Source organism: Tachysurus fulvidraco, chromosome 3, assembly GCF_022655615.1.
Source record: "Tachysurus fulvidraco isolate hzauxx_2018 chromosome 3, HZAU_PFXX_2.0, whole genome shotgun sequence".
In the NCBI taxonomy this organism is placed as follows: domain Eukaryota; kingdom Metazoa; phylum Chordata; class Actinopteri; order Siluriformes; family Bagridae; genus Tachysurus; species Tachysurus fulvidraco.
In genome coordinates this window covers 23,195,819-23,210,556 of record NC_062520.1, presented here as the reverse complement: position 1 = coordinate 23,210,556, position 14,738 = coordinate 23,195,819, and the positions used below count along the sequence as shown (strand labels likewise).

The 14,738-nt window shown below is 38.6% G+C and overlaps 2 protein-coding genes across 5 annotated transcripts; both read right to left on the bottom strand.

Annotated features, from left to right (window-relative positions):
* Window positions 1-1,206: 1,206 nt before the first annotated feature.
* Window positions 1,207-9,261, bottom strand: foxj2 (forkhead box J2). Of its 4 annotated transcripts, none has more exons than XM_027146997.2 (10): window positions 8,959-9,261; window positions 7,906-8,231; window positions 7,728-7,802; window positions 7,117-7,203; window positions 6,915-7,025; window positions 4,589-4,748; window positions 3,565-3,777; window positions 3,391-3,492; window positions 2,932-3,300; window positions 1,207-1,792 (listed from the first exon to the last, which is right to left on the bottom strand). In XM_027146997.2, exons 2-10 carry the CDS (start codon window positions 8,215-8,217, stop codon window positions 1,683-1,685), a joined length of 1,539 nt encoding a protein of 512 aa, XP_027002798.1. In that variant the 5' UTR covers window positions 8,218-8,231; window positions 8,959-9,261; the 3' UTR covers window positions 1,207-1,682. The 4 variants fall into 4 exon arrangements, with proteins under 4 accessions (XP_027002798.1, XP_027002816.1, XP_027002806.1 ...); XM_027147015.2 differs by having other exon boundaries at window positions 3,391-3,480; XM_027147005.2 differs by having other exon boundaries at window positions 4,589-4,745.
* Window positions 9,262-9,656: 395 nt separating this feature from the next.
* On the bottom strand, window positions 9,657-13,598 carry isoc2 (isochorismatase domain containing 2). The gene is made up of 6 exons (XM_027147093.2): window positions 13,438-13,598; window positions 12,563-12,687; window positions 11,725-11,937; window positions 11,564-11,634; window positions 11,336-11,453; window positions 9,657-9,910 (listed from the first exon to the last, which is right to left on the bottom strand). Coding segments are annotated over exons 1-6 (594 nt in total). The 5' UTR covers window positions 13,439-13,598; the 3' UTR covers window positions 9,657-9,844.
* Window positions 13,599-14,738: the final 1,140 nt, after the last annotated feature.

Genomic DNA, 14,738 nt, shown 5'->3' with positions numbered 1-14,738 from the left:
AGGAGGAAAAAAATAAACGTAAAAAAAAAAAAATTGTGGGTTCTTTTCTTTTTAATCTGTTGCGCTTTTTTTGTGGGTGTTCTATTCCAACACATTCAGGACCAGACTTTCTTGAGACATTTCCGATGGCAAGTCCTAGAAAATTGTGCCTGATTTATTTAGGTTCAGGAAGTTAACATTTGCGAAGGAAATGCTAAAGAGAGTCGAAAACATCGAACTCTCACACAATACATTGAAGGAGCCCTGTTAGACTCAATAGATTTACATGTATTGAGCTTAGCTATAAAAATAAAAAAAAGCATTAACATACAAAAGCACTTTCAAGTGTAATAAAAAATGTATCACTAGTTAAAATAGTGAAAGCCAACATCAGTAACAAGTTAGCTGGTGAATAGTAACTAAGGATGTTTTCATTTCAGTTATTTTGATGGAGTTGTTTGGTAGAAACAGGAACAGATAAAAAGATATTTATATTGTAGGTGATCAATAGTTTCTCGATTTATTGTGTAATTATTTAACGGAAAACGAAAAAGGGAAGGAAAACCTTTGCCAAATCCGTAGATCTGTAGACAGCATATCATGTCTTGCTCCTTAATGATCTAAGATAATGATCAGTATTGCTATTTTGTGAGTAGTAAGAACTGTTCACCTCACTTAGAGTATTTAAAGGCATCCAGGTTAGCAGGCCAACATGATGTGGGCAAAACACACCAACTCTGCTACTACTGCTAGAGAGTAGCAACATATAACCAACAGCAGCACATGACCATAGATACTGTACATTAATGTGCAGCGATACAACCTCATCTTATGTTAAAAAGTAACACAATAATAGCTGCTATAATAATAATAATAATGGAGAGCCAACAGCATCTAATCCAGCTTACTGTCTAGCAGCAGGGTAACTTTTTTCTTCTTCTTCCTTCTTCCCCTCAGCACTCTGCCAGTACTTACGTTTTACATTTGTTTGCAGAAAAGTGATTAGATTTATTACTTGAAGTAAAAAGCGAAACAAGACACCTGGCGGTTCAGCGGCGGGATCTCGTGCTCTCACTGCCACGTTACGGGCTAAATTAGAATAGGGTTACGTCAGGAAGGGCATCTGGCATAAAACCTGTGCTGAATCAAAAAATGTATGGATCTGATGAACTGGTGTTTTGTGACCCTGAACAGGGAACAGATGAAGGACAACAACTTGCTCCAAAATAAGATTTTGCCAGCTGGTCTGTATTTTATTTTATTTCATTTCAATTATTAAATTCAATTTTCTTTCTTTTATTAACTTGGTATAAGTCTATTTACATAAGTTTAGTTTATATGTAAGTCTATTTTTTACTATTCAGTCTGCTGCTACTTTGATTACTAGGTGCAACAATAAGTCAATGATGCTAAATGGGAAAGAGGTGGAAATGTGAGCAACTCACAGGAACATCAGTTATATGTCAGATTTTTTTCTGTTGTTGGCCGTTCAGAAGAAGTCGTTAGTATTGCAACAGAATTTACAATGCATTTTGGATGAAGATTTTTTTTGCAGCATGTGGATAGACATGTAGAAGAGCCGCTACTTATACAGATGCTTGGATTTTATATTTTCAGGTTTCAAACAAACGTGCTCATCTTGATAAATAAACCTCTGCAGTATTTCAAATTGTTCCACAAAATCCACAAGATTCATCGAATGTTCAGGCGATGAGTGAATCCCAATCAAAATCATCCTGAATCTCTTCACTGTTGCTGTGGAGCTGCTTCATTGGGGGTCGATGTCGAGGTGTCAAAGGCTGTGCTGGAATGGCTACAGACGAGAGAAAAGAGCAACGTTAGACTCGGCTTGAAAAAAAAGCAGAGACTCCGATGATCTTACGCCGGCATTCAAAGCCTCTGCAAGATCCGGTGTGTAAAATTCTGTTAAAATATGTGAAAATATGACAATGATTCCTGCTACTATGACGACCATAAAATGATTGATTCATTCTTTTTAGCAGCTTGTTTATTTTAACATTATATTGCTTGTTTAAAGAGACATTTTCACCAACATAACTTGACTTTGCATATGTACAGTGCGCCATGAACTAGCAATAACAAACTCCAGGATTACTGGGTCTTACAAAAGAAGCAAAAATACATTTTAAGAAGAGAAGCCGATACGGAGATATTGTGTGTGTTTTTTTTTAAACATTTTTATTAATTTATCTATTTTATTATGTATTTTTATTCATTTATTTTTATGCTTTTGTTTTGCCGGTTTCAAAATGATCTCAACCTATACAATAAATGTTTAGTGATGCCCCTGTAGGGTTTAGGACAGTTATAGAAGGATCCTGTCGAAGACTAAATAATACATTTACCCCGAAAATGTTAATAGGAACAACTGTACCCCTGCACATTCGTACAATTATCTAATCAGCCAATCAACCGATAGATACAGGTTCGGATGACGTTCACATGAAACTTCAGTATGGAGGAAAAATCTCAGTGGCTTAAACCATGGCATGGTTGTTGGTGCCAGTCTAAATATCTGAGAATCCTGAAGCTGATATCCTGGAAGTCCAATGAGAGCTGACACTGGGGCAAAACCTAACAGGAAGGCTACAGTAAGGTAAATAAACACTCATTACACCCATGGTGAGCAAAAAAAACATCTCAATTTTGCCTCAACAGACAGGAAGGCTACAATAAATTGAAATAAACCACACTACATCTGTGGTGAGCAGAAAACATCTCAGACTCGAGGCAGAAGACCACATCAGGTTCCAATGCAGTCAGGTATGCTGAATCTGGGCAGCTGATAATGGGAAGAACTTCATATGGTCTTTATTTAATTTTCAGCTGTCTAGTTTCAGTGTGCCTTTGCTCAGTGTGAATAAGCAAGTGTACAGGTGTTTTTAAACCTCACAGACATGATCACATCTCTAGCTCATTCCATAGACTTACCATTGGAAGGCAGAGGCTGGCTAGCAGCTGGCTGGCCTTCAAGGCTCCTCTGGGAATTCTGACTGTGGCTTTGAGGTGTTAAAGTTTTCCTTTGGCTCTGAACAGACTGAGCACCGCTACAGTGCGGGAGCTGGGGAGGTAAGCTGAGTGGAGAGGGCTGTGTTAAATGTGACAGAGTTGGATGAGAGCCCGGTGGCATGTTGGTTAGAGGTGAAGCTATCTGGTGCAGAGAGGACGAGCTGCCAGACACCGAGCCGACGATGCCCCTGTGAGTAAAAAAACGGTTGAGCGAATCACACAGCGAGGTGAAGACAACCGGATCCAGCGCCCAATCACAGAGTTCTGCCTGACGCATGCTCGCAACCAGGTCTGAAACACAAAAGGAATCGTGTCTAATAGTACATCAACACAATGCGAATCAATACATACTATCATTTAATAATGCTACCATCAACTGACCAGGGTGATTGGTGAGGTCGATATTAGACCAGTCCAAACTGCTAGCAATTCTGAAGCTCTCTCTTAAAGACTCAGCATTACTGAACCAGTCTGCAGAAACAACTGACAAAACAAGAACGTGTTTTATCGACTCTTAAGGAACGAATATGCAAACAGGAATTTGTTGGGCTTTACCGTTGTTGTGGAGCAGTCTGTCAGGCTCAGTGTTTTGGTTAGACAGGAAGCTCGGGTTAGGGTTCGGGTTGAGGCTGGTACCGGTGTTTACACTAGTGATCATGTGTGTGGGTTGATTATTGCTGGGGCAGGGGTTTGGTGACAGAGGTGGCAGCGTTGGTGTGTGCAGCGGTGCAATATCACCCGGAATACCAAGCAGGCTGGCGGCATCCGCTGCGAGAGAGAGACAAACGTTATTCTCACTACCTACAATCCTTAATTCACTTATTAAGAACAAATCTGTGTACAGGTACAAACATATACAACCCCCCTGGAAATTTATTAGATTTGTCAGAACAACAAATAATAATCACTCACATTCTTCCTGTAAATATTCAAAAAATCTAAATCTTCGCATCGTCTCTCAGATTTTACCAGTGGCAATAACTTAACAATGGGAAAAATAATGAGTATTTTCAGGAAGACTAATTTTAAGATTAATTCCTTCCTTCCATTTATCCATCCATCCATACTTTATATGTGGTCTACGTTCAGGTGGATTCAGAGCTTCACCCAGGAACACTAGACACACTGTGGGAATACACACTCACTGGGATGCCAATCCACTGCACGCAAACATACACACACATTCACACACTGGTTTGTCATCGGGTCAATTTAGTGTAGACAATCCACTTATGGCTACTGGCTTACCGCATTATCCCTCCATTTTCGGTACCACAGGGTCGCAGGAAACCTGGGTTCTATCCCAGAGGACTCTGGGAACAAGGTAGGACACACCCTTGGCTGAGGAATCAACCCATCACGTTGTGCGATCACACACACACATTTATAGATCCCAATCAACCTACAGCAAAACTCCCAAAGCACAGGGAGAACATGGCAACTCTGAGTACACAGAACAGAGGCAGGAACCCTGGAGATGCGAGGCAAACATACTAACCACAAAGCCACCACACCTTTTGCCAAATCGATGAAAACCAAATTAGTTAAAAGACTGATCTAGTTTTCCCACTTTACTCACACTGTGAAGTGACTCTCTCTCTCACAGAGCGACAGAGAGACTGAAATGAAGTGTAGAGGTCCGGAAGGTTAAGATCAGAGAAGGAGAAGCGCAGCGGCTGTTCAGTCGAGGGCACAGAGGCAGCAGGGGCTGTAGTTAACGGGGCAGGGGGTGGACGCTGCTGGAAACCAACAACATTAGAATCAGGTTCATTTGGAAATCAGTTTAGTCCATCATTTTTTATTTATCCAAAAGGTAAAGCTACAGTACACTTGAGAGAATAAAGCAACATAGCATTGGACACTGACCGATGTACCTAGAATGCTGCAGATAAGCATTTGGTTTAGCTAAGTGTTATTTTAAGCTAGGCAGAGTCTAGTTTGGTTTTAAAAAAACACACACACACACACACTGACGGATGTGGTAGATGTGAGACACAATGACACTTTTTCTTTCACTTTGAACCTTTTTTGGGTGATGTGTGGAATGATTGTGACCTTTTCTTCATGTTATTTTTCTTTTTTTTTTCTTGATCCAAATCAATCAACATATTTCCTTTCCAAAGGCTACTTTTATTAAAAGAACAGAGAGGAAAAGTCACCAGAGATTAAAGAAAACTCTGTGTAGTGCTTGGGTTTGTTCAGAAAAAAACAGGATTTCCAAGATCTTGTTATTCAGAAAGCATGAACATCCAGAGTAACATCTGTTTCTCCCACATATTAAAGGCGGTAATCCAATTTGAGGTAAGCTTGTATGCAGTATATGGATCTCAGACAATAATAGTCTAGAATAATAATTCTCTACTCAGGGCTGGAGTTACGCATGCGGAGGCGAAGTTTGATAAAAATCAAAGGTGTGTCTCAGCTATGCGTGATTCTTACCTTCGATCTTAATTCTTTTTAAAAGGCAAAAAAATAAAAAATAAAAATGAATGGCTTTGTTGTGTCTATGTTCACCAGCGAATGCCTTGTCACTCTCCACACGAATGTAAAAATTTGTACGTAGCCTACTGGGGCAAAATTTTCATAAACATTTTCAAAAAAATTTTTTTCTTCACGCAAATATTTACATACTCAGAGTAAGTGCTGATATTAAACCCATTTCTGCTCTCTGAGATGCCCCACGCGCTTGTTCATAAACATCGACAATTCGAAGCCGCTAATATTCTGTGTAAGGTTATTCCAACGGAGATAAAAACATCTCGCGCTGAAAGCCAACAGTGTTCTGATTCATTTCATATCAGACTTCGGTGATAAAATAATTCATTTGTTTATACTGACTGACAAATATCTGATAAGTCTTACACCAGTGTACTGATAAAACGGGTTCCGTATCATTTTCTGATAAACAAATAAAGAGCTGTATTAACTCCAGTACCACCGACTAACAGTTTGATTCAACCGTGACAACGTGGTGAATTTTACGATGTTAATTACACAAATATTTCATTACTAATGAATTAATAGTATTGTCCATTTTAAAACTAACCATATTTTCTGCGCTGAGGACATTGATCTTAATCAAATTCACCGCTCACTGTGAGGACCACATGTTTTTAATAGATCAAGTTATGAGTTGAATTAAATGAAGTCCTTATTCACATCTGGATATCAACATTAAGCAACAAAAACATTATTTTACCTTACAACACAAGTAAGAGAACAAAAAGCAGGATAAATGTTTTCATTCCATCTAAATGTAGAAGAATGAAATTATTTTTGAAATAAACTAGAAAGATGCTAGGTTTAGGTATTAAACCCTGTACATCCCTGCAGTATTTAACATGTACAGACATTTAAAACCGAAGGACATAGGTAACAATTGCTTGTTATGGATCCTGGGTATTATGGATCCTTCTGCTTCCTAGTGCTACAAGGGAAAATTTGTCATTTTCAGAGTCTCATTGTTTTTGTACTGTATATCTCGCTGTAATGTTCCTTCTACACTTTCTCTCCTGCACCAAAAAAATTCCTTGTGTGTGTGTGAGAGCATTTTTTGGCAATGAAGCACATTCTGGTTCTGCTATTATTCTGCAGCCAAGAGAAAAAAGAATCAGAGAGCAGTTTCAGACTTTTTGTCTTTGCTGCAAACAATAACTGATCAAATGCTCAGCCTTAACTGCAATTTAAGTTGAACTGCATTTTACATGTGAAGCTGTGGCTAATTCAACAACTTTTTATTTCGGTTTTTTTATTCGGCTATTTTTTTTTACTCGTACTGTCTCACGTGTTCATCATCCCCGGTCCTGTATGTGTCCTCTGTGAAGCTTTTAAACCTTTATCATGTCATAAACACCCTAATAAGTATAGTTTTAAGAGCAGAAACTGCAAGCACAGGTGATCAGTACCTTGCATGGAGGTGGAGACAGAGTAGTTTTGATGTCGTGCGGAAAAGAGTGAGGCTCCGCTTGACTGATATGTGTTTTGTCCACTTTGGGTGCAGGTTTTTCGGCAGCCTCCTGAAGTAGCAGGAAATGCATTACTTATGTAAGCCATTAAAACATCACCTAAAATTAGTTTTCACAAAACATTAAAGCCTGAGGACTCTACCGTCTCCTCCTCGCCTGTAGGAAAAGGCCTTTTAACACCTCGAGACTGACACTGGTCAGGTGGTCCATCCATGGTCCAATAAGAACCCTGAACACACACACAAGAAAACATTTATTACTATAAACTCTCTTAAATGTTCTAAAATTGAATTACAGTAAGATATAAACAATAAGAGTGTGAAAGAATTGTCGGAGAATTGAAGTGTCTTAAACCAGTGGTTTCGAGATAACTGACTTTCTGATTTAATGTATTTCTTTTAAAAAATCAAACAAAACTATAAACAAATGTAAGATCAAATGTACATTAAGTTGAAGATGACATAATAGCAATGAAATATTTTTTTTTAAATATACAGAAAGATAAATGCACATATTTGAAGTCCAGAATAAATAAAATATATATTTTCTAATATAATAGTAATAATTTAATTTAATAGTAAATAAATAGATAAAGAAATAAAAAATAAAAAATAGAAATGATAAAATACAGTTGAAGTGGTATGTAGTAAAAAGCCCTCCCATCTCCTGAGATTGTTAAGAAAGCACTGATTGAGACTTTAGTCTGTGGATATTAGATGTCAGTGAAATGTCACTAGGATTCTTATAAGTCACCTTCCCAGGGTCACTCTGTGGTCTTGGAACTTTCCGGAAACATTTATTCAAGGAGAGATTATGTCGAATTGAATTCTGCAAAGAAAAAAGCGAATGTATCTGCAAAATTCACCAGATGTTATGGTACATATGCAGTACACTTAGCTATAGAAAATAGTTATTTAAAACATATAAGTACCTTCCAGCCTCTTCCAGCTCTGCTGTAGAATGGAAAGGTGTCACTGATCCATGTGTAGATGTCATTCAGACTCAGCTTTCTCTCAGGAGCGGAGCTAATTGCCATTGCGATGAGAGTGGCATAACTATGCGGTGGTTTCCCTTTGGAGGAGTTTGGTGGAGGGGAGGAGGTTGGGATGGATGGGGGCGTATCTTGTTCTCTTCCTCGGTCTCGCTTTCTCTCGCCTCGTTCTTTCCCTGAGCGAAGACTACTCGTTCCCAGATTTGGGAGCCAGTCGATGCTGGTCAAACTGGAGTCCAGTTCTGATGTCATGGTCAAGGAAGTTGCTGCAATGCAGAGAGAATAAGGTTCTGATTTGAGCCTAATAATGAAATGGATTCGATAGCGATACTGAATCCAAGTAATGCAATCATACTTGCAAAGTTTGAGAAGCTAAATTATATCTTATCTAGATTCTAAGTTTAAAAAAGATGAGCAGAACCTAGAGTTTTCAAAAGAAGTCAGCACAGGACATGTTCCTATAGATGGGTGTATAGATTTACATGATTTGCTTTCAGAACCTTAACCAGAGAGAGAGAGAGAGAGAGAGAGAGAGAGAGAGAGAGAGAGAGAGAGAGAGAGAGAGATTGTGTGTCTGTGTGTGTGTGAGTGAGAGAGAGAGAGATTGTGTGTCTGTGCGAGTGTGAGAGAGCCTTTGTGTGTGTGTGTGTGTGTGTGTGTGTGTGTGTGTGTGTGTGTGTGTGTGTGAGTGAGAGAGAGAGATTGTGTGTCTGTTTGTGTGTGTGTGTGTGAGAGAGATTGCGTGTCTGTGTGTGAAAGAGTGACAGAGAGAAAGAGAGAGAGAGATTGTGTGTGTGTGTGTTTGAGAGAGAGAGACAGAGAGATTGTGTGTGTGTGTGTGTGTGTTTGAGAGAGAGAGACAGAGAGATTGTGTGTGTGTGTGTGTGTTTGAGAGAGAGAGAAAGAGAGACAGACAGACAGACAAACAAACAATAAAGACAAACAAACAGACAGACAAACAGACAGACAGACAGACAGACATGGGATACTTACCACTAGTCTGTCAACAGGCCGCAGGCTTCACTGTCAATTTTTAATACCGTCATCTGTTACACAGGACTGAAGCCGTTCGCTGAGTGTTTATTTTCCTTTCTCCTTTTCTTTCTCTCTTCCTCTTTCGGTTTATCAGTCTTTCATTTTCCATCCAAACAGCCTTGCAAGTTATTATTTATTTATTTATCCTCTCTCTCTCTCCGTAATGTTTGCTTAAAATAAAAGGAGGGAGAAAAAAAAATACACTCGGAAAAGTTGTGTTCTCTCTCTCTCTCTCTCTCTCTCTCTCTCTCTCTCTCTCTCTCTCTCTCTCTCTCTCTCGCTCGCTCTCCTCCCTTTCTCAGAAGCCCGTCACACTCTCCACCTTCAGTATTCCTGTTTTTGTGGCCACGCCCCTACTCGGGTGCCGTCTGTCCCCTCCCTCCTCTCATAACCACACCCAATTTGTCAGTCTGGCAGTTTCTACAGAACGTCACACACTCCACCTTCAGTATTAGGCCACGCCCATATACAATCTGACCCCGCCCATATGTTTAGAAACCCATTCCGTCTGCTGTTCAGGAAATTCTTCATATACCGAGATTGCACAGTACAGGTAGTCATACAACCACACGGTTTACTCTTCTGTACTTGCGTTTCGGACAATTACATCTCTTAAAGCAAATTATTTCCATGAAAACATCACCAGACTGCTAAGATCTGTATAGTCGGTCTTGGTTTATTTATGTATGAATAACAATGCATACAGAAAACATTCTCAAGGTCAAAAAGAAGAAAATAATCAGTGTTTTAAAAGTGAACAAAATCACTTTGAACAGAAATGCAACGATAATTCAACGGCCAGTGGTACTGATGCTTTTTCTTCTGTGGTGTAGTGTGATTTCTGCTACAGCGAGCTGAAGAAGTTGATGAGACCTGTATCTGGAGAAGGATGAGCTAAAAGCTTCTGGATCTGTAAATAAAAATAAATAAATAAAATAAATTATCTGTAAATTAAAAAAAAAAATAAAAGCAATAGGAGCAAAGACGCTGTATCAATAACCACATGTGACAAAATCATTCATATGTAATTACTTCCTAATTCACTAACGAACAGATATTCTGCAATGTTCTATTTTTCAGAAAGGGAAATTCATTTAAATAAGAGTATATATTAATGAGTGATACATAAGTGCACACGGTTCTATACTGGCCAAGCATCTTTTAGGCCATTAGGAGTCTAAATCAGGAAACACCCAGGATCTAGCACTGGACCTCTATCTCCATCACTGTATTTATACACACCTTTTGTGCACTGACATTTTAACTCGACTTGCACAGCACAGTGCCTTTATACACTTTATACACTATTTATACACCATACTGCACCTGGACACTTTAAGGACAATCTTTAAAAACCATACACATTTATGTATATGTATATTTCTGTATATGTATATACATTATATTTCGACTTATACTTTCATATTTTATATATATTTTTATATAGTTTATACTTTTTTATTTATCCATCTCCTTTTGGGTTTTTTTTTTTAATCCTAAATTGAATTCCTTTTGGGGGGCATGGTGGCTTAATGGTTAGCACGTTTGCCTCACACCTCCAGGGTTGGGGGGTCGATCCCCGCCTCCACCTTGTGTGTGTGGAGTTTGCATGTTCTCCCCGTGCCTCGGGGGTTTCCTCCGGGTACTCCGGTTTCTTCCCCAGATCCAAAGACATGCATGGTAGGTTGATTGGCATCTCTGGAAAATTGTCCGTAGTGTGTGAGTGTGTGAGAGAATGAGAGTGTGTGTGCCCTGCGATGGGTTGGCACTCTGCCCATGGTGTATCCTGCCTTGATGCCCGATGACGTCTGAGATAGGCACAGGCTCCCCGTGACTCGAGAAGTTCGGATAAGTGGTAGAAAATGAATGAATGAATTCCCCCTTTTTTTTTAATGCTTATATACCGGACAGATGCAAAAAGCATTTCACTGCATGTCCTACCCTGTATGTATGTGTATGTGACAAATAAGATTTGATTTTATTAACAAACCAAAAACCACAAGAGCAAAGCCAAAAACAAAGTATCAAAGCTAAAAACAAAGAGCCGACGTCACATGCTCGTTGTTGATTGGCTACTGCACATATCAAGCTGAGAAATCCCGGAAAATGGAGAGCTTAAGGATATCGAATTTACTGATGTTTATAATCATGCTATGCATTCTTAATCCAAAACCTACAATTTGCACGCTGCTAATATGAGCCCAAAAGAAGGCTGGTGCTTTTGGAAGTTGATTTGTTTCTGAATTTGCTGTTGTGACCTTGGTTTGTTATTGTTTTTGGACTTACAGGCCACCATACAGCATACTGTTTTTTTTTTCTTGTAGTGATATGGTACCTCTTTAAAGTTGGGGTGCTTGGCATCCTGCACAAGCTGTAGCATCACACCCTCTGTGGTGGTGAGAAAAGCTCCACTCTGCTTTAGACGTGAGAGAGCAAATAGCCGGTCTGTCTGACTGGGGAACAAGCGTGACACACATTTTCAGCTCATCCATGTTTAATGCGAGTGGACTGAAGGCTGCATTGAAGCTATAATAATGCATGGGGTCTAAGTGAATTGTGTTACCTCCGAGATGAGACAGCGTCTGCAACGATGTGCACCTCCATGCCTCGATCCAGAAGATCGTATGTCGTACACTGCAAAGAGTTGGATAAAAGGACTCAAACTCTGCTGTCTATCCTTAAGCATACATCAAATATTGTACATAAAATTATAGTATAGTTTACAGCAATGCAGGCTTGGGCCTCAATGCCACACAGTATGGCCTGCTTGGGGCTCCCCAGGATTTTAAGCTCATTCTCGACGCTCTCTGTTATCATTGAGAAGCGGGTTTTGGTGTGGGGTTTTAAGTCCTCGGCACCCAAGTCAGACACAGTTGGACCCAAGCCTTTAGGGTACTGCTCAGTCAAGATTGGGGGGATACCCAGGATCCGACAAGCCTGCAACAAAGGAAATCAATAAGTGAAAAACATCTGGCTTGGGATCAGAGTTATTACACCAAAGATATATAATATTTATGATATTATTTGTATAATTAGCTATTGCCTTTGAATATTGGTATTTCAAGGTCATAAGGTGTCTATCAGGAAAGCAGTAAGGGTAGAATATTCAAATACAAACAGCTCATTACAAGCTAATAAATTCTGTTTTAAAAACATGGGGGAAATTCTATTGCTGCCTGTACAATAGGCCTCACTGTGACTGATTATTCCTTGGGGTAATGAGAGGAAAATGAACATAATTTGAAATACATGTAATATAAATGTAAAAGTAAGACTACTAAACAATGTCTAGAACTAAAAGTGACCGTACATCTGTTAACTTAGCAGGTTAGCTAAGGTAACTAAACCCAAATGTGTGGTGTAAAGACACCTGTTTGACCGTAAGATTTATGCATACACCAATATGCAGTAAGTATATCTGTTAACATTGCTTATTTATTCAGTAATGTTATTGTCAGTATTCAGTTGGCCAGCAACTGAAATATTATTCACTTTTTTAGTGAATCTTACAGAGTGAAAAGTTCTACACACATGTCTAAAGCAGGTCGAGTGACAAAATTACCTGAAGAAGTCTTGCTGCATTGCTCACAATATTGGAGAACTGGAAAATTGTTGGCCTGAACTTCTCTTGCATGTCACACAGCAAGAGCACCGAGCTTTTGGATGACAGCCTTCCTATGTGTGCCACTGAAAGAGAGATAATATTTCATGTAACTTCATGATGACAGACACATGTTGATAGAGAACGTCCTTGTTTGTTGTTGTTGTCATTAGCAACGAGTCGAATATAGTTACTCCTGTTAGATCAGTTAAATGTGATCTAATTCTGAATGCCATTCATGAAGAAATGTACTGTAGGTGGCATGACCCAACAAGATATACATTCAATTTATGTTTATTTCACCGTTATTTCAATTTTAAAGGTAATAATGTGTGTGTGTGTGTGTGGGGGGGGGGGGGGTAAAGTTTCAAAGTAAGTCTATTATATAATTAGAAAAAAAAATGGATGTGATTAAAAATGATCTTATGTGATATCTATGTGAATGATAGCTTTAGTTTGCATTGTAAATGTAATTGAAGCTCAGTAAGTGTTTTTATTTTTATTTATTTTGGGGGTGGGGATTGTTTATATGGATATAAAATATTTTTTTCATTCAAATCTTGTCCAAGTCCAAACATTTAACCTTTTCAGAACCCTTTACAGAAAGATTTTAGCTTTATAGACAAATACACTTGTAGGATCTCGCCTTCACATCTGTGAACTTGTGCAACATGACGAAATGTGTTTCTGGTTAAGTTTCTTGTACAATCCATAAGTTGTGGGGTTTTTTTTTTTTTTTTTTTTGGATATCTGATCTTGTGGTTAAAGCTGCACATTGACCCTAGTGCACAGTTCATAACATAAACAAAGCCTGGGCGAAGCACTTATTTACTTACTATTAAAATGCACAGTGATCTTCAAAGCTCCGTGGAAAACTGGATTAAGGACAGATCACCACCACTGTCGAGACTTAGGGATGAGCTCGGACATGTTGATCAAACAGATCCTGATTTAATGCCCACTTTCAGGACACATCCGGTGCAGCAGCGCCTTCAGGTCACGCCTGCGCTCTTATCCAATCAAACGACAAGATTGAGATTGACAGCTGGGGCATTAAATCAGACGGATACACAATTTAACCCCTAACTAAGCATCTTTCGGTGGGTAAATACATAACCAAGAGCCATAACGCGTCCATAGGCAATATATGTGCCTGAAAATATGTTCATATGTTAACGCCTTTTTGAAGAAAAGGAAACTTTTTGACCTTGATCGAACGGCCATACGGATAAATATGAGTATTTATGCATATGTACATACATATGGTGGCTTACTCTTTTTTTTAAATTAATGGTAAAATTTCTTTCTAAATGTTATGCATATTTTCTCTCTAAGTCAAAGAATATTTACTTGAAAAAATTCTGACCCTCTCTCTGACCCGGAAGTGATTGTGTGTGGTTGTTGTTTTTAGTCCATAGATATCTACACCTAGAGGTCGCCTTGGCTACGGAAGTTTATTGGAACGAATGCGTCAATAGAGCCGCCATCTTGGAACAGGGGACCCCCTACTCTTTAATGCATCAGCGTCAATGTAGGCAAAGGTCTAACGGAAATAAAATCACCACAAACCGTCATGAATGCGATTTTCTACTTTTTTTTGGTTCGTTCCAAAGGTCAGACATGTATTTATCATTGAGTCCAGAGAAAATATAAGGTTTTGATATTAAGATAATTACTTTTTCACAATATAATACATAGTGCTAGTAGGTTATTACTTCCATTCTTCCACTTGAGTAAACTTCGAATGAACAATAACTACTTACCTTGTAGCCTACTGCCTGCAACACTGCTACAATGGTGTGACAGATTCAGGTTATTTTATTTAATGCCATGTCAGCAATCAAAGCTATTTTTCATGGCAAAAATTCAATTACAAAAACAAAAATATGATATAAATACAATAAAAACAAAACAAATATAAACAGCAAGTCATATTATACAATTTAAATTATATTATAATTAGCAAGTCATATTATACAACTTTAAATTAACATACGGAGAAGAAGAAAAAATCCATTACCTTTTCAGGCATAATCTCATTAAATATGTCCTTAAGTGGAATAACTTGATAAAAGAGCATTCAGTTTGTGTTAATCCAGGACAATCTAATAAAATATGTTTGACAGATAAGGGAATC